Here is a 17,553-nt window from a genome sequence, read left to right as displayed (position 1 = left end):
AGGGCCCCGGTGCTGGGGAGATACTTGGCATGAGGTACGGTCATATCACGGAGCACCAACTTGTGAGCAGGATGGAGGAGCTGGCCACAATTATGCTGCAGATGGGGACAGGGAGATCCTTCTCGATTCCTGGGGTGAGCCAGACCCTGCTGAGGCTGTGGTTAGGAAACGGAGAGCCAGAAGAAGGCAGAATGCCTGCCTGCTCACCGGAGGTCTTTATCCCTTCTTGCATTTCCATGCCCTACGCTAGCAGTGCACGGCTGTATGGGGTTTGAGTGTTGCAGTGCTGTGAGAAATCTGCACTTTGGTCTTTTCTCGTGGCTATGAGTATGTGTGCCTTTTGTTCCCAGGATCTCCTCTGGCTTAAATACCTCACTAGCGTGCTGCTGATCCGTTCCCTCCTCAGCAGAGGTCGCTTGCTACCCTTATCATTATCTCCAGATGAGCTCTTTGGTGCTGGGCTTTGATTTGCCTGGCAGAGTTGAGTGTTGTGCATCCTGCCCTTCCCACAGATGGATGTTCCTGTTGAGGCCATTAGTTTTGGAGAGGGTCCTCTGAGCCCAGAGCTGGCTTGTGCTGCGCTTGCCAGGCCACCTTTGTACCACCAATCCTTTCTCAGGGTCGGTGAGGATTGTGCTGCCTGAAGGCAGCTTGTAATAGGAACCTTCTGGTGTATTCCCACGTGGCATTAGTGGTCCTGCTTGTCCCAGCACTCCTGCAGCATCCCCTGGAGTGGGCCTGGTGGCTGGGGAGCTGCCAGAAGTGTGGGAGACCCATGGATAGGAGTACAAGGACTGGCTCACCAGGGAAGGAGAAGAAGTTGCAGAGTGCTGAAGCCTTTTCCTAGCTCAAGCAGACAAAGCTTGTAAAAACAGAGGAACAGAAAGTTTTACGGGCTGCAAGCTTAAAATGCCCCTCTTGATCATTTCTTTCGATGCACTTTTAGTGAGCACAGGCTCAATAAACCACAGAAGAAGGTTTTGCACTCAGCTGTGCCTTGAGAGCATGTCCAGACTGTAGCACTTGTGCTGTACAGCTGTGGTTGTACCACCTTGGCCCCTTCCAGCTGCGGTTGTGCCACCTTGGCCCCTTCCAGCTGCATGCTGGCAATGGAGAAGGTTTGCCTGATGCTTCTGAAGGCCTCCGCTGTGTGCCTGCTTGCTGTCACAGCCTTGGGTTCTTGGTATAATGCCACTCTGGTGCTGCCTGCCCTATGTGCTGGATGAGAAAGCTGTACGCACAGTGTTACAGCACCCACCTGGCCCCACCGAGGTGGGTCAGCCCCTAGGAAAGCCTGGAGGAAAGCATAGTTCCTGTTTTATGAGGAAAAGCCCATTGCGTGCAAGCCAGGCAGGTGATCTTGGCACAAATTATGGCACTGCAGGACAAATTCAGCAGTGAGAATAATAGGCAGGGAAATGGTGATGTGTGCTGCGTGCCTTGGGCAATTGCACAGCCTCCTGGAGCTATGTCCCAGGAGGGAAGGGCAGTATCACAGCCAGAGTGACAAGCTGAGGTCCAATGTCAAGGTCCGCCCTCTCCTGCTGTCTTGATGTGCCTCTGAGTAAGTCCTTTTAAGAAAGCTCCAGCTTCATCCACTTTCTGCAATGAGTTGAGGGGATAAAAACTGCCCAGCTTGAAAATGGTATTTATGGAGGCTACAATACAGACCAAGAGTGCCCAGAGCTCGTGGTGAGGGGGTTGTAGGAAAATTCTGACCGGAGACAGACACAGAGCGTGTGGGGTTTCTTCCCCTCTCTCTTTGCCAATTTGTATTGGGGGCATAAGTAGAAATGATGGATGCTTACTGAAGTGCAAATGGAAACAATGGGGAATTCTATAAGGCTCTGCCAAACCCCATTCACAAAATGAAGGAATGCAAAGGCATTTGTTGGAAGGACAAAAAAAAAGGAGTTAGATGACAGATCAGGCTTAGCACTGTTTGTCAATGGCTCCAGCTACTAACTGAGAACACAGAGGCCAGCAGTGAGTGTTGTTGCCTCACACAACAGCAAAGTCAATAACCTAGACAGACAGGTATGGTGAGCAGAGAGGATACCAAGTAATGGGTTGTCAGGAAAGATCTTCTAGTATAGAAAGTTGCTGAGAGAGTATTTGAGTCCTCACAGCCTCGTCAGTCAGTCTTGTATCTACCAAGAGAGGAAATAAGTTGTCAGCAGCAGGATCTCAGAGGAGCTGCTCAGCCCTGGGCCAGCTTTGTGCCATGACTACACGAGCTTTAGTTTCCAATTAGGAAGACAAGAACCAGCAGTATGAAACCCATCAGCCCTCGGTCTGCAGACACCGGCATAAACCTTTGGAAGTACAAGGTCTTAGTTGTCTCCAGGAGGGAGGATTGGCCCCAATATCACTTCATCTCCACGTTCTGTGCGTTGCAGATCCACCTTTCCCTCTTGGAGAAATCCTATGAGGAGCTATAGGTGCTGTGGGAGCTTCCAGATGTTCCTTGTGCCTTGCTGATACGCAGTCTTTTAGGAGAGCAAAGCTTCTTTGTGATTCTCAAGACCTCCTGCTCCACCACTGCCAGAAGATGAGGTCCCTCCCCACAGTGAACAGGATTCCACCCTTCCATCAGGCTCCATTGGGTCGTTCTTTTGATACCAGGAGCCTTCTCCATAAGAAGCAGCAGCTTTTTCTGGGCCATTGTGGCCAAAGCCCCTAGACAAACCTCTGCAGGCACAGCACTAAGGGCATTTTCATCCTGAATTAAGATTAGATTTGGCAGAAATGGTGCCAGGGAAACCCTGGGAATTTCTGGATTTACATACGCACTCCAGACTCTGGGGCACAGTGGAGGAATTCAGACATTCCTGCTCAGAATCACCCAAAAGGGTGGGTTGGAGTCTGACTTAAAGAGTTTCCAATCCTGGAGAGGATTCCAAACCTTTTCTAGATCATTCTTAGACTTCTCAGTGTGGACCATGGAAACATATATGTCTGGACCATATCTGCTTGTCTGCTTTCTCCTTAAAATTGTAGATGCTGAATGGAGATTAAAAATTAATACCATTTTAGTCATCTCAGACAGTCTCCCCGTAGCATGCTGGGTTTGGCAACAGTGCCTGCTTACACCAGACAAAATCTTTAACTGGGGATGTAAATCGATAGCTGGTTTATACTGCAGGAAAGGTCCAGCAAGGGACTATGCAGGGTCAATAAAGGGACATCTGCATAATTATACGTTCCCATTGCTCTCTCCAAAAACTGAGGCTGAGAGGAGAAATATTATAGCTTCCAGAAGCCCTGAAAACAGAGAAGTCTGCTCTGCAAAGGTTGATACTAGTATAGAATAAAATTTCTGCTCCAAAAACCAGGGAGTGGAATTGATGCCATGGTGTAATTTAAAGCCTCAGTTTGTAGGTTGTGATTTTTGTTTCCTATTAATGATCAAAACTGCTTGGGAGTCTTATAAAACATCGCCTTCAGTCACGTGCAAAGGATCTTGAACAATGACATTTTCTCCCTTTAAGATACATTGTCTGTTTTATAGCTAGAAATGTAGATTTCCCTGTCTTGAAAAGCAATTTCCAGCATCCAGCTGGCTTTCTGGTCTTTTGGACAGAAAAAAATACACCTGAATGGAGAGCTTGGGGGTGTGAATGGTTTTTCCACCTTGCAAGAATGTTTGCCATCTGAAAGATGTTTCCCTACTCTAAATGAGGGAGAAACCAAAAAAAATTAAGGCTGCTTTGGGCCTTTGTAACTTTTTCTTCAGTTTTGACCCATCATCTAAACAAGCAAGATGTCAAAATTATTTGGACCTTTTTGTAAGGCAGGGGCATGTCTTTTAATTTTAAGAAGCTGAACTTGTTGTGACCAGTTCCAGAAATTGTGAAGTGGAGAACAAGCAGATATCAAATATTTTATAGATTGCTTCAGCTTTGTCAAACTTGTTCTGTTTTGAGGGTAGTTCCTGACCAACTCTACCCTAGAGGCTATTGTCTTACTATTGTCTTTAGTTCTGTGTAGTGCTTTCTTCCCGTGATTGTTGGGTAAGAACTGATATGTTCAACAGGATTTTTCCTTTACTTCTGCTGGTGAGATTGTCACCCTGAACTTGACTTCGCTGGGCGTAGCAGCAAGACATGGTGTGCATGAGCCATCTGGAGAGGTGATAACTCTTCTCTAGGCTCCAAGCCACAGCTTACTACTCTCAGAAATCTGATTTTTCAATGCTCAGTAAAAAGACAGCAATGAGTCTGGAAGCTGAAAGCCCAGGGCACAGCTTTGCAATTGTGTGCTAATTAGCAGTCGCCACTTCATCAAGTCTCCAGATTGGTGCATGCCACCACAACCCTGCAGGGACCTCCTTGCCTGCCTTGAAACCCCAGCAAAAGTGGTGGCCTGGACCTTCTGCATGCTTTTTTTTGTAGGCAGTCCTCAGGATGCTTGTTCTTGGCTGCTACCTGCATGCACATGATTCTCACCGGGAACATACTGCAGTCGCTACCAAGGCTGAAAAGTGTTTTTGGTAGTCTTTCTACTTCTCTGTCCCTCTCTACCTGTTTCTTACCTTGCACTTTTGGGCACTGGTTAGTTTCCATGGATCGGTACAGGAGTACGCAAAAAGTAGCAAAGCAAAATGAAGCTGTAGGTAGTAGTTTTACTTTGCTACAAGTGGAGTTTGTCTCCACTGGAAGACTTTCAGGGTTCACCTGAGTTTACAGTTATTATTATAGTTATCTGGAAGCATTTCTTCGCCTGGTGACTGTAGCAGCGAGACCTTCATTCTGGTATTCATAAGCCCTATACAATACAAGAAAGAAATTAGTGGACGCCTCTTGATAGAGGCCCTGTAGAAGAAGCAGAGATAAAGGAAAGGTGGGTTCGATGGCTCTATATAAGGAGAAAAATCTTCCTTTACTATTGCTACTCAAGCTGCTTATGCAATCCTGTCGCTGCAGAGTTGTAACGGAAAAAGAGCCTGCATTATAAAATCCTGCAGTAATTAAGAGCCCCATCAGTCACAGGTCTGCCATTTGGAAGCTGCTTTTGCTTTTTCCATTAAGTTGGTAATTTTGCCAAAGTGTTTTTCTTCAGTGTTTTGGCATTCGGCCTTGCTCTCAACTCTGACAGTATTGGCTGTGTGAGGGGTCCAGGAGCAGGGCTGAGGCCAGCTGGATCCCACACTGCTCATTCGTCTCCTTTATAGCCCAGTCAGTGTCACTGGAATGAAATTACGTGCTGGATTTTCCCCCAAGGCTTGTTCCCCTCCCTGCTGGTCAACGGGAATTTTGAAAGCAGGTTTGGGTTGTGAAGGTACCCCTCCAAAAAGAATCTGGACCTCACTTAGGTGTGTTGTGTGCAGCATTGTTTGTATATAGCTGTACAAATCTCATCATCACCAGAGAAAAGGTGTTTCTAACGCTTGGAATTCCTGCTGTTCTTGGAGTTTGTCATATTAGTCACCTCTTTCCTTCATTTTCTTGTGCTCTTTTCGGGCAGTCAAGCCCAGCTTCTGATATCTGGAAAGGTCTTTGCTTTGTGCATGTATGGAATTGTGTCCATGTCTTAAAACTCCAGTGTTCCTTTGGAGGTGAGCACAGAAGCGCAGGTCTTTCTATGAAGTGGATATTGGCCTCCGAAGTCATGAAAAGACTTCTTCTAGACGTAGCCATAAAGAATCACCCTATTCTGCTTAATTCCTACCTCCGCTGAATGAACTGGGGCAACAGCTCTCCTTCTACTCAGCTGTGTCTTCAAACCAGAGAGCTGTGTCCCGTGGGATGAAGTGGGAAGAAAACCCAAGTCTCCCCAGCTGGAGATCTCTTGAGCGTAGTGAAGGTTTCCTGGTTAACATATGGCTATAGAACATGGTGAAAGATTACTGTGATTTGGCTTTTCCAAGCTGTTGTTCCTTCATAAAAAAAGTAAAACAGCCCCAGAGCTCCTGAAATGTTCAACCCAGTGTCAGGGTGATGGAAACAGCAAAGAATTATGTGTTTCATCTCATTTGTTTCCCAGCCGATGTGGGGCCGCTCCAGTATTTTGTCTCTTCGAGCCTTAAAATATTAGTTAGTGGCTGGATTCCTCCATGGAGTTTTACATTCAAGGCCAGCTTTCCCCACTGGTGTGTAAATCACTGTGCCTTCATTTAGCTGTGGGAAAAGGTCTCCTGCACTGGATAAGGATCTGGTCCAGGGTAACTGTCTCAGAGGATGTTTTCTTGCACTAAAGATGAGACTTGATGGCAGGAGAAGAGTGGTCTCTAATCCCATTTGATAAATTATCTGTCTTTCCCAGCTCTGAAGAGAGGAGCAAGCTGCACTTTGGCATTTCTTTGCATATCCCGGTGTTCATACTGTCTTGGCTGAAATGAAGAACAACCTGTGGATGGTCCCATACTGCTTTCTTCTGGCTGAGGACTTTCTTTAGTTTACATCTCTGTCTCTGTTCCTCCAGGAGCCCTTGCTCATCAAGCTGTTAAATATCATCTCTAGAAGTTGAGGGAATTCAGCCTTCAAACTTTCCACTGACAGTTTTAAGTGAGCTTAACCGAGGAGTTTCCTATGTTCGTTACTTGGCTACAAATCAAGGAAGTTGGCGGGGGAAGAGGGGAGCTTCAGCTACCTTTCTGGTAAAAGTTTTCCTCTCTGCTGGTACTTAGTTTAGCTGACTGAAAGGTTTGTCCGCTTCCCTCTCGGGCAGGAAAGGGTCTGCAAGTGCACTGCACTTGGGGTCTGCAGTGCTTACTTTCTACGCTTTCCTACCACATCAAGCTGGTAAGAAAGTCTTTAGCGGCAACAGCATAAATTGCAGTGTTGGTTAGGAGCTTCCCCCACCTTTGCATCTGAGTGTAAAATGAGGAATTGATCCATGTAGGATTTTCTAAGTTTAGAATGCTTTTAAACATAAAGCAGCAGGACTCCACACTTGTTTGCTGGGGTGCAGGTGACATGTCACTGGCTGTCAGCCCATTTTCTACCCACATCCTTATGAACATGCACCCCGGCATGTCTTTTGACTTTCCAATTTTGAATTATGTCTCTACTCTTTTGCATTTCTTATGTTCTGTCCTAGACAGGATGAGTGCCAGAGAGTAGCAGTAGTGAAGGGACTACTGACCTGGCGCTGCTGACCCTGCATCTCAAAACACTGGTCTGGTCTCTGTTCAAGGCTTGATCAACAGCCCTTAATACCAGTGGGAAAGACTTCCACTGAATTCTGCAGCTTTAGATGACTTTAAATTAGCAAAATGAAATCTCAGCCAGAAGCAAGTGCCGTTGTGCCGAGATCCCGCTCTCCATTGTCTGGAAACTGCCACTGACTTCGACAGACTTGGGATCAAGGAGACTCTTAGCGGAGGGGCTACTTTTTGTTACTAATGTTGTAGAAACTCATTATTTTTTTTCTTCTTTTCCAATTTCAGGGGATTCTGCTTTCTCTGGACTGTATTATGTTTTACCTGGTTCCTGGGATTCACACAGGGAAATTCTGAAGGTAAATTACAGTTGGGTTTTTTTCCTCTCCTCTTTCAAAGTAAAAAGTGAGTGCTTTGGTAGCAGTTTTTGGGCTGTAATTTAATAATGCCCGAGTCTGATGTGCAGAACTAGGTGCGTTTGTTGCTAGTCGTTGCAGTACTGATGATATAGAAGACGCAGTTAACAGCTGGCAAAAGAACCAGTTTTTTACAGGTGATTACATGCCCCATAGGACTTTCAGCAGTGCCTGTCTGTCTGGTGGAACTGGTGGGAATGAAGTGCTTTGTGTCCAAAAATATCACTGGCATCTACCTGCACTTGCTTGTACTTAACTGCTTTTAGAAAGTGCCCCTTGAGGCCGGGGCATTACGGAATTAAGTCTCTGGCAGATGGGTTTTTTCTTGACTTGAATGCAACCCAGTCATGCCTGTGCAGGCACATAGGATGTTGCACATACAGAAACGATGGGAGTTCTAGAAGTAAAAACAAATATAAGGAAGGAAAATCCCACAGAGGTGGTTGACAGTAGGATGGCTGTGTCTGGCTCAGTCTTTGTGCCATAGGGGATTGACTGTACGGCTTCATCTTATCATCACACCCCTTCCAGTACCTGAATGGGCTACAAGAAAACTGGGGAGGGACATTTTACAAAGGCTTGTAGTGATAGGACTAAGGGAAATGGCTTTAAATTGGAGAGGGGCAGATATAGACTAGACATAAGGAGGAAATTCTTCACAAAGGGAGTGGTGAGGCACTGGCACAGGTTGCCCAGGGAAGTTGTGGCTGCCCCATCCCTGGAATTGTTCAAGGCCAGGTTGGTAAGACTTTGAGTAACCTGATCCAGTGGGAGGCGTCCCTGCCCATGCCAGGAGGGTTGAAATTGGATGATCTTTAAGGTCTCTTCCAACTCAAATCATTCTAAGGTTCTATGATTCTCCAGGCGTCCCCTCCCCAGTGCTGCTGAGGACAGGAGAAAAGGTTGGGATGCAATAATCAATGACCCCACAAAAGTAGACAGAAAGTTTCAGAGTCAACAAGAAGAAAAATAAATTTGGGAGCTGAGTTTTCTAAAACATCTGTTTGTAAAGGAGCCATCATCTCCTCTTAAAATAGCAACACCTCTTCCACATGGCTGTTTTACATGGGTATATGCTGGAACGGAACAGCTTCTTCTGCAATCAGCAGACAACAATAAGTGGACTAGCAGACTCCAGGACTCTCCTTTTAGTCTCCAAAACATGAAAGAAAAATAGAAAGTTGGTTAATGCTCAGCTGTAAGCCAGCCCATGGAGCACTTTTTACAGGGGGGGAAAAAAATACATCCCTACCATCAGCAATTTTGAAAAATGTAATATTTTCCAAATTCTGCTTCAATGCAAAAGAGGTGAACATCTGGCTGAATCACTTAGTCAAGCAGTTTTCAGAGTGAGTTTTATGTCAGCTCATAAAGAGGCAGAACAAATACTGTGTCTTGGCGTCTCTTTTTTTCAAGTCCATTTTAATGTGCTGTTTAGATTAACCTTTATCCATCATTTTACTCCCGTGATAATTAAGGGATGGTGCCATGTCTTCTACCATCAATCTAAAGGAAACTCTTTCACCTTACACTTACATTACCTTAGTGTGGTAGCTACCTCCCTCCCCTCTGAGATACTTTCTCTGTGACAAAGTGATTTTAAAAACCCTGCTTTGATTCCCCACAGCCAGACATAGGCTGTTCTTCTGGGTACCACAGAGTAAAAACTGCTAAGGAAGAAAGGCTGTAAAGAAATATTGGTGACCTAAGACTGTATTATCACCCTGGATTTTCAAACATGAGGTTTATAAAAGCAAATAAGAGCTTGTTCATAGGTCTGTGTGAGGATGAAATTAAGCCAATGCTGTGGGCTTTTGAAAACACTGTAATTATTACTATAAAGCTCAGGGGTCTTCCTTCGCGCTGGAAAATTGGGAAACGCGGAGGATGATATTTCCATAAGTGTTACAAATCCAAAAGATCATGAGGTTTGTGAGTTCATCTGATGTGCACTGACTAAGGGTCTGGGCGGTAACTGCTGGAAATGTAGCGTTTATTCAACCCAATTTTAGCTGTGGGCATCACATCTCAGCTGTTGGAATTGAGGAAGCTGCAAGTTATTTCTCTCCTGCCTTTTTGGCTTCTTTTTCTTATAAAGCTTTTCAGTTTTTTGCGTGGGGGAAAGAAAGAGATGGGAAGGAGAGCAATAAAACAGTTTATCCCCTATTTCTGATGATCATGTGGTTATTCAGGAATCTCTGTGCATCTCACTTCATGCACAGAGTCTGCTAGAAGTTTTTCGCAGTTGCTCAGATGTTGCAACAACCTGGGACCAAGCAGCTCTATGTGAATGGCTTTTTAAGTAAGGTGTTTTGATGGAAAAATCTACAGAGGAAAAAATAATAAAGGGAAAAAATGCTTTGCTAAACTTGGAGCTACTTAAGGAGGCAAAATTACCTTGCGTTTAACATTAGTTGATGACGTCCTGTCTTCCTGGGGGTTGTGCCTCACCAGCCAGGGCAGCCGGTATGGGACGGGGAGGCAGACGGGCAGGGTGCACAGTGGTCCTGAGCTCTGGACCTGGTGCTGGAAAATCCACACTCATGGTCTGTGTGAAGTCTGTTTTAATCAGGTTTTGTGTGGGCACCTAGAATTTGGCTCTACCTTAGTGGGTGTTGAGGGAAAGGAGTGGTTGGGTTGTGCTTTTTCCCTTTTTCTTAAGCACTGTTGGATGGAGTTGCTAAGCAGGCAGTTGGATTGGTATCAAAAACAGCAGCAGCATCCTATGAGCAGGGAGACATCCTTCCATCTTTGCAGAGCAGCTACCAAAGGAGTAGCTCCTGGAGTTTAAAGCATCTCTACCTTGTAGAGAGACACCACTGTCTGTCTCTGGGAGAGAACCTAAAAATCCATGTAGAAATTAGAAACTGGAGTCTAGCTCCTAATTTAGGTGGTAAATTATTTCCTAAGGGCTAAACTCTGTTGTCTTTGAAGTCTGTGGTAAGGGTTCCACTTGACTTCACAAGCGCCAGGCTTTGGCCTTTACCATTTAATGGGCTCTGTAGATTATCCTGTATGAGGACACTGCTATGATTCCTCCTTTCAATGCAGAGAGGAGAAGGCTCTACCTTTTCTATGCATATGGGCAATATGGCAGAAAAACAGTGAGTGACCAAGTTTTTCATACTACGGGAGAAGTAACATTATCTATGCTTGCACATGCCAGTAAATCATCCCCTCTTGCGTAGAGTGGGAAAATTTCCATCCCCTTTCACATCTGACACATCTTCTCCAGGGTAGTCTCTGCGAGAAAATGAGTCAAACTGCTTTAAAAAACAGAGGTGGGAATAAAGCTGAGCTCAGACAAGGTAAATATTGATTGGCTTGTTCTTACATACAAAAATGGCCACGGTTTTTGCCAAAGTCAAGGAACAGAGGATTTCTCATTATTCTCCTCCCTTCCTGGCAAGTAACATTACAGGCCTCGGGCTGGCTTGAGTCTACAACCTGTCTGGCCAATACTGAGGATTGCTTTTAAGTGCCAGTTCTCCAAATATTGGGTATTGTGCTGTATATTTAATATCTAAGGGTAAAAGAAGCTAGGTTACAAGGTCCTTTTAGAGAAGGAGCTCATTTTTCATTTGTGCAACCTTTTATTTACTTTTCCTCTTAATCTAGGAAAGCTGCAGTCCCATGATGTTAGCTGACATGCAACAATGTTGGCACCGTTGTGTTTCTGATTGTTAAATTCTTAACTTGCGAGATCAGTGTATAGACTATACATCCCAGGCTAGTTTCCCCAAAGAGCGCTTAAATAAATCTGAGTTAGCTGGTGGTCAAGTAATGAGGATTGCATGAGGAAGAGGGAAAGAAGTACGGTTATCCTGCTCGTTTCAACAGAAATAGTGTCATGGTAATCATTATAGCCTTACCTTCATCTCTCTATATTATGTAGGCAACATCTTTTGTTAGACTGAACGTTCAAGCTGGAGTAAAAGAACAAGCTTTTGGGCACATAAACACCTTTTTCAGGTCTGGACATATTCACCTTTGCAGCTCTGCTCATGTAGACCTCAGCATCTTCCCCAGTTAAGTAGTTTAGCTGAGTCTGCCGCCAGCTGGCTCCAGTTTGTGTTGCTGTTGCCTGCTAATCTGACTTGGACTTGGAACTGCGTGTGACTCCTGTTAGACCTTGGGGCCAGAAACCAAAGGATTCTGCTGGTCTATTGCAGACTTCTGCAGGAGTCAATGGAGAAAGATAGGTGCCTCTGGACAGCAACTGCTCTTATCCTCCCTTGAACAAGGTACCCAGGTCCAGGGTGACAAATGCTGGTGAAGAGTTCTACCGCTATCACTGAGTGGCAGCCATATCTAATTTCTCAGCTCGTCAAAAACTGAGTATGGTTCCTCCAACTTATTTTAATAGTTTAAAGCACTAAGATGATCTGTTGGAAGAAAAATATTCCTGTACTGAGAACCTTAAGCAGTTCAATGAAATCTAGGTGCAATTTTTTCATGCTGGGAGGCACCTTTGCTTCCCTAAACTCTCAAAGATCAAAAGCTGCTTCTTACTAATGTGGAGAGAGACAGATACAAGGCTTTTGTGCTCCCTTTGAAAGTTCTGTTCCTTGCCCTCTGGGGATAAAATTTTGCAATCCCATCTTAGTCTGTTGTTCAAATTCCTTTCCAGCTGTGTGGTCAGTACTCAGAATTAAATCTCAGAGAAATGGGCTATTGGTGCTCAGTGGGAAATTTCCTTGTGGTGAGGTCAGCTCCCTGTAGAACATCTGGAGCTGCTGGTCCCTGGTGGAGCTGGATGCACCATGGAGCTGTTGTGTTTTAGCAGTTACTGGTGACCAAATTGAGTGTGCACTTGCTTCTCATACTTCAAGCAGAAGAGCTATGTACTCTCCAATCTGTTTGTAAGAATGTATATGTGCAAGAGGATGGTGGGGTTTCCTACATCCTGTTGCCATTTTGCATGGAGTGGTTAGAAGCCCCGTACGCATCAAGCCCTTGGGTTGCCTAGCCCCTCAAATTTTCTTTGTGCTTCCCTTTCAGATGTAGATGTTCTTCAGAGACTGGGCCTGTCAGGGAAAAGGCCATCGAGCAGATGGTCTTCATCACGTACAGTTCCTCAAGGAGTCATTCCTTTCAAATCAGGGGTCATCTTCACTCAGCGAGCACGTGTTGAAGCACCGGTCAACACCATCCTCCCTGCAGGCTCTAGCACCGACCTGCTTCTGGTGCTGAGTCTCTGCTCCCACCGCATCAATAATGCTTTCCTCTTTGCTATCAAGAGCAAAAAGAAAAAACTGCAGCTGGGTGTCCAGTTTGTGCCTGGGAAGATCATAGTGTATGTGGGCCACAAGCGTTCTGTATATTTTGATTACAATGTCCATGATGGCCAGTGGCACAATATGGCCATCAATATCCGTGGCCAGACAGTCACTTTATTTACTTCTTGTGGGAAGCGCAGAGTACATGCGGATTTGCATTTTAAAAAGGATGAGGCATTGGATCCACATGGATCTTTCCTCTTTGGGAAGATGAACCATCACTCCGTGCAGTTTGAAGGAGCCGTCTGCCAGTTCGATATTTATCCTCCCGCCAAGGCAGCTCATCATTACTGTAAATACCTAAAAAAACAGTGCAGACAGGCAGATACCTTCCGGCCAAACCTGCCCCCCCTCATCCCTCTCCTGCCCAGGGATTCCAGTGCCTCCCTGAGTACCCCACAACATACGGAACTCTCACTGCAAGGTCTAAAAAACCTGACCACTGTAGCCCCATCCTTGGATTTTGGCAGGGTCACTGCACCCCTCAAGACTCGGGCTTCAGGTACAACAACCATAACATCGGTATCATCCCCGCCATCGCTGCCAAGACTGACAACCAAAGCCACAAAGGTCACAGTGGCCCCGTCTCCTGCTTCATCAAGTACTGCAACACAGCCACCCACCCGTTCGCTCCCTCGAGGGACAGTCACAACCCCCAGGGTGTCTCAGCCTACTCCCAGCACACGTGTGGAGAAAACTCCCCTTCCCGCTGCCAAAAAGGCCCCACCAGCAAGCCATAGCCCTGCCACAACCAGCAGGAAGGACTCCAAGCAAGAAACCAAAAAGAAGATCAACCAAAATCCCACCATTGAGCCCTCTGAAGCACTCAATACTGTAAAGCCGATGAGGAGGATGACTGATAACACAACCAGCAATGTCCACTTTGTCACCCTAAAGCAAACCCCACAGAACCCAAGCAGTGGGCCCATTCCAAAGAACGTGCCGTCCCCTCCTAGGAAAGTGTATCCCAGTAATGTCCCCCTAGTGTACACAAAACCGCCCTCGGGGTCTGCTCGTCCCATCTCCAGAGCCAGGGCACAGGCCTTCAACCTCACCACGCCGCCTGCAACTGATGGCTATCAAATATTTGACCCCTTCGGACCCACTCCATTTCCATTTTTACTGGGATATCCAGGAATCAAAGGAGAGAGGGGACCTCAGGTAAGTTCAAATGCTTAATGCTAACTATTTCCAGTCACAGCTCAGTAAATAAGCAGACCACAGGTTATCTTGTATGGTAACCATAACCTACTATAGAGCTTAGTAGAGTGTGACAACTCCAAATAGCAGCCAAGCGCTATTATGTTTCTGATTACCACCATTCTAGCATTTGTCTCATGTAAAATTGACAGCTCTGTGAGGGTGGTGCCCCTTAAAAGTTTGTGATTAAAGTTGTTGCTTAATGGTAGATTTAAGGGAAAAAAACCTAAACCTTCCATCCAACAAAGCGCCAGTTCAAATTTTGATGACCAGGTTGGGGCTCTGTTCTACACTCCTGTTTTCTCTCAGGGCCAAGAGGGCAGAACTATGGGCCACCTTCTAAATAAAACCTACATCCCTAAAATCACTCCACAAATTAGCTGTTTCTTAACACTGATTATGAACTTGTTTTGTACCTGAGATCCACATTTCTATCAAAGTATCCTATTTCAGCAAATGCAACTACAGAGATTTCTTCAGGATTATTTTTTTTTTAAACAAACTTGCCTCTATTTTTGTGGTATAAGTTAATTTATACTTTTTTTTGTTCCTTATAGCCCATACTTAAAACATGCAAAGAGTTTCCTTTATAAATTTAACTACCGCATTCCACACATAATAACCACTCTTAGGGTGTATGTCTTGGCTGTCATAAAAGTGTACACACATTTTGTAGCGTTTAAAAGCAGTCAGGCCACACTAATTAGCTGCTAGTTTTTTTATTTTAATGGAAGAATGCAAACAGAATCTTTAAAGTGGCTAACTTTTAGGAGGATTTGATGTTCCCGCTGTAGCCTCTTGCTATGTTGTGTACATGAGAGAGGGGTTGTACATGTAAAATAAGTTTCTCCCAGACGGAATCTTTAGGTGCCAAGTTTCAGTCTAAAGCAAATTTTTATTGCTAACTTAAAATAGCGAAAGAAGGGTTTACAGTGGAAATATTGAGGCTAGCTTGAGGAATGCAATCAACAGCACTTGTGTCTGCAGGTCTGCTGCTCATTGTTGCAAGCAACACCTGAAGTCGGATGGTTGTGTTCTGCCAAACCTTCAATGGGCACTTACTTTCAAGAGTTGCATTTCCTGCCTGTCCCATTTCAAAGCCCTGTGCTGATTTCTCTCGTTGTAATTTGGGGGGGTAGTCACTGAGGGGAGTGTTTTGTTTGAAGGTTCCCATCTCTGGGAGAGGTGAAGGCATCCCTGTGCTTCTGGCTGAATTTACAGAGCATCCATGTCTTGGTCTTTGTACTTGGAGAGGTTTTGCTGCAGCTCTGTGCAGACAGAATAAGCTTCAGAGATTTGGTCTTTGGGTAGTCTTCTGTGTTTCATGGAGAATCATTTCAGGGATATTTCCAAGAGGAGAAATTCAGCAATTGTGAATTTATCTTAAAAACACTGCATACCTGTAAGGGGTAAATCTGAGTGGTCTGCTCAGAGCCCACTGGAATCCTGACCTTTTCCACCTTCTTGCCCTACAAGTGCCATGAGGGTGACCAAGCTCCAAGTCCCCACTTCCCTCTACAATGTAAAGAGCTTATTATTGAACTGGAATGGAAAATCCATCTCAGCTTGTGAATCATAGCAAAGAAAAAGATTCAGGCTGTGGAGGGCTGAGGGAACAGATGGCAGGATTTTTCCGTCCCGTCTGAGAACAACTGGAGTCCTGAATTAAGGGAAAGGAGAACACTTTGAGGCTCTGTCTGGCCTTATCCTTTTTGACTGCTGGAAACAAAGTCGGCACTTTGGGAGGGAAAGGCTATGGCTCGGCTGGAGCTGGCTGCCGCGCGGTGCTTGATAGCTCCTGTGACTCACTCGGAGATCTCTGTACCATATTTCGTGAATGTCTCTGACGTGGGAAGAGAAAGAGGAGAAAAGACCGGAATGGGGATGACATGTTGAGAAATAATTGTAGCACTTCTACGGCCAGATGAGCATGTTTCTGAGCAAGTGCTGATAAATATTCCATGCTTGAGTAATTACCTGGCGCCGTCCTCATGTTGTTGGGCAGACATCTCTGATGAGGTCAGTGCAGCCCTTCCTGCTCTGTTGCGCGATATCGTAGCCCAGCACTTTCCCTGGACGGGGCAAGTTATGGGCTGGGAACATCATTCCCAGAGTCTGACACAAGGGAGGAAGGATAGGGTAAGGAATAAGTTTTCCCAGTTGTGTTGCCTGATATGAGATCCCTTCAAGAAGTCTGTCACTCTGGAAAGAGAAGTGTGTATGGCAAACTGTCTTCTACCTTCTCAGCAAGGGTTTGGGCCACCGTGGCATTGATTTAATTCACTGTTAGACCAAGTCCAGAGGAGGACATGGAGATGATCCGAGGGCTGGAGCTCCTCCATATAAGGACAGGCTGAGGGAGTTGAGGTTGTTCAGCCTAGAGAAGAGGCTCCAAGGAGACCTTAGAGCAGCTTCAAGTACAGAAAGGGGCTACAGGAAAGTTGTGGAGGCACTCTTTAGTGAGGGGTGCAGGGATAGGATGAGAGGGAGTGGTTTTAAGCTGAAAGAGGGGAGATTTAAATGAGCTGTTAGGAAGAAATGTTTTCACGTGAGGGTGGTAAGGCACTGGTCTAAGCTCTCCAGAGAAATTGTGTTTGCCCTATTCCTTGAGGTATTCAAGGTCAGTTTGGATGGGGCTTGGAGCAACCTGATCCGGAGGAAGGTGCCCCTGCGTAGAGCGGGGAGTTGGAAAGGATCTGAAAGATGATCCAGTTCCAACCCGAACAATTGTATGATTCCATGATTTAGGAGCAGAAGTAGCTGGCAGTGGCCTGCCTGTCTGTTTCTCCACTTACAGAGAAGAAAGGACTGTCTTTCATCCTGATCATCCCAAAATCGGATGTGATTGACAGTTGGGATGTGAGGCAGTGATGACTCAGGCATTGTGGTCTCTGCAATTCTGTTTCTGTGAATGTGACGGCAGTTTCTGCGGGATAAGCTTAGTTGTGCAGAAGGCCTCCTTCCCCACAATTAAAGGAGATGTCCAGCTGGTTAGAGGAGTGCAAGCTAGGGCCTGAAAGGATCTGTTCACCTAGCAGGAAACAACATCACCCTCTGTGGATTATTCTATCCTGAAAGACCACCACGGTGCTGCACAACAGGAAATGGAGATGCTGCATCCCACATGCAACTAATGGCAGAGCACTAATTCTTCAGGAATGTTGGGTTTTTCTGTGCGGCTAGAAGAGGGAGGATAATATGCTCTTAAAAAAAGACAAATTTCTTGGGAACCATTAATAACCACAAGCATTTGGGATCTCGGCTCTACATTTCTTTTGGAGGGAGGGAAATAGCCAAAAGAACACCCAAACATCATGCTAAGTCAGTAAGGCAGCACTGACTCAGCAGCTGGCGAACATCCCTCTGAATCATCGCCGTGGCTGCCCGCAGCACCTCTGCTGAGCCTTGCTCAAGCTCTCCCATCCCTGCGCGGGGCCAAGCGGGCCTTCGCTCGGCTTGCAGAGCGCTGTGACCCCAACACGTGGCTGTAAGTAGTTTGGACACCCACAAAAAAATATATATATATATATTGAGAAACAGTATTTTGTTGCCAAGT

At 45.7% G+C, this 17,553-nt stretch overlaps 1 protein-coding gene across 5 annotated transcripts in view; it reads left to right on the top strand.

Moving 5' to 3' along the window:
- Positions 1-17,553, top strand: part of COL27A1 (collagen type XXVII alpha 1 chain) — a 213,406-nt gene that overhangs the window by 53,888 nt on the left and 141,965 nt on the right. For 3 of the 5 annotated variants that reach the window (XM_054084105.1, XM_054084104.1, XM_054084103.1), the window contains 2 exons: positions 7,391-7,461; positions 12,520-13,958. In XM_054084105.1, the coding sequence (XP_053940080.1) occupies positions 7,391-7,461; positions 12,520-13,958 (1,510 nt within the window). Of the gene's footprint in view, positions 1-6,515; positions 6,599-7,390; positions 7,462-12,519; positions 13,959-17,553 lie in introns of those variants that run through there. The other 2 variants (XM_054084106.1, XM_054084102.1) reach the window with 1 other exon arrangement.

Source organism: Cuculus canorus, chromosome 19 (genome assembly GCF_017976375.1).
Source record: "Cuculus canorus isolate bCucCan1 chromosome 19, bCucCan1.pri, whole genome shotgun sequence".
NCBI classification, from domain to species: Eukaryota; Metazoa; Chordata; class Aves; order Cuculiformes; family Cuculidae; genus Cuculus; species Cuculus canorus.
This window is presented reverse-complemented; position numbering and strand designations above follow the sequence as displayed.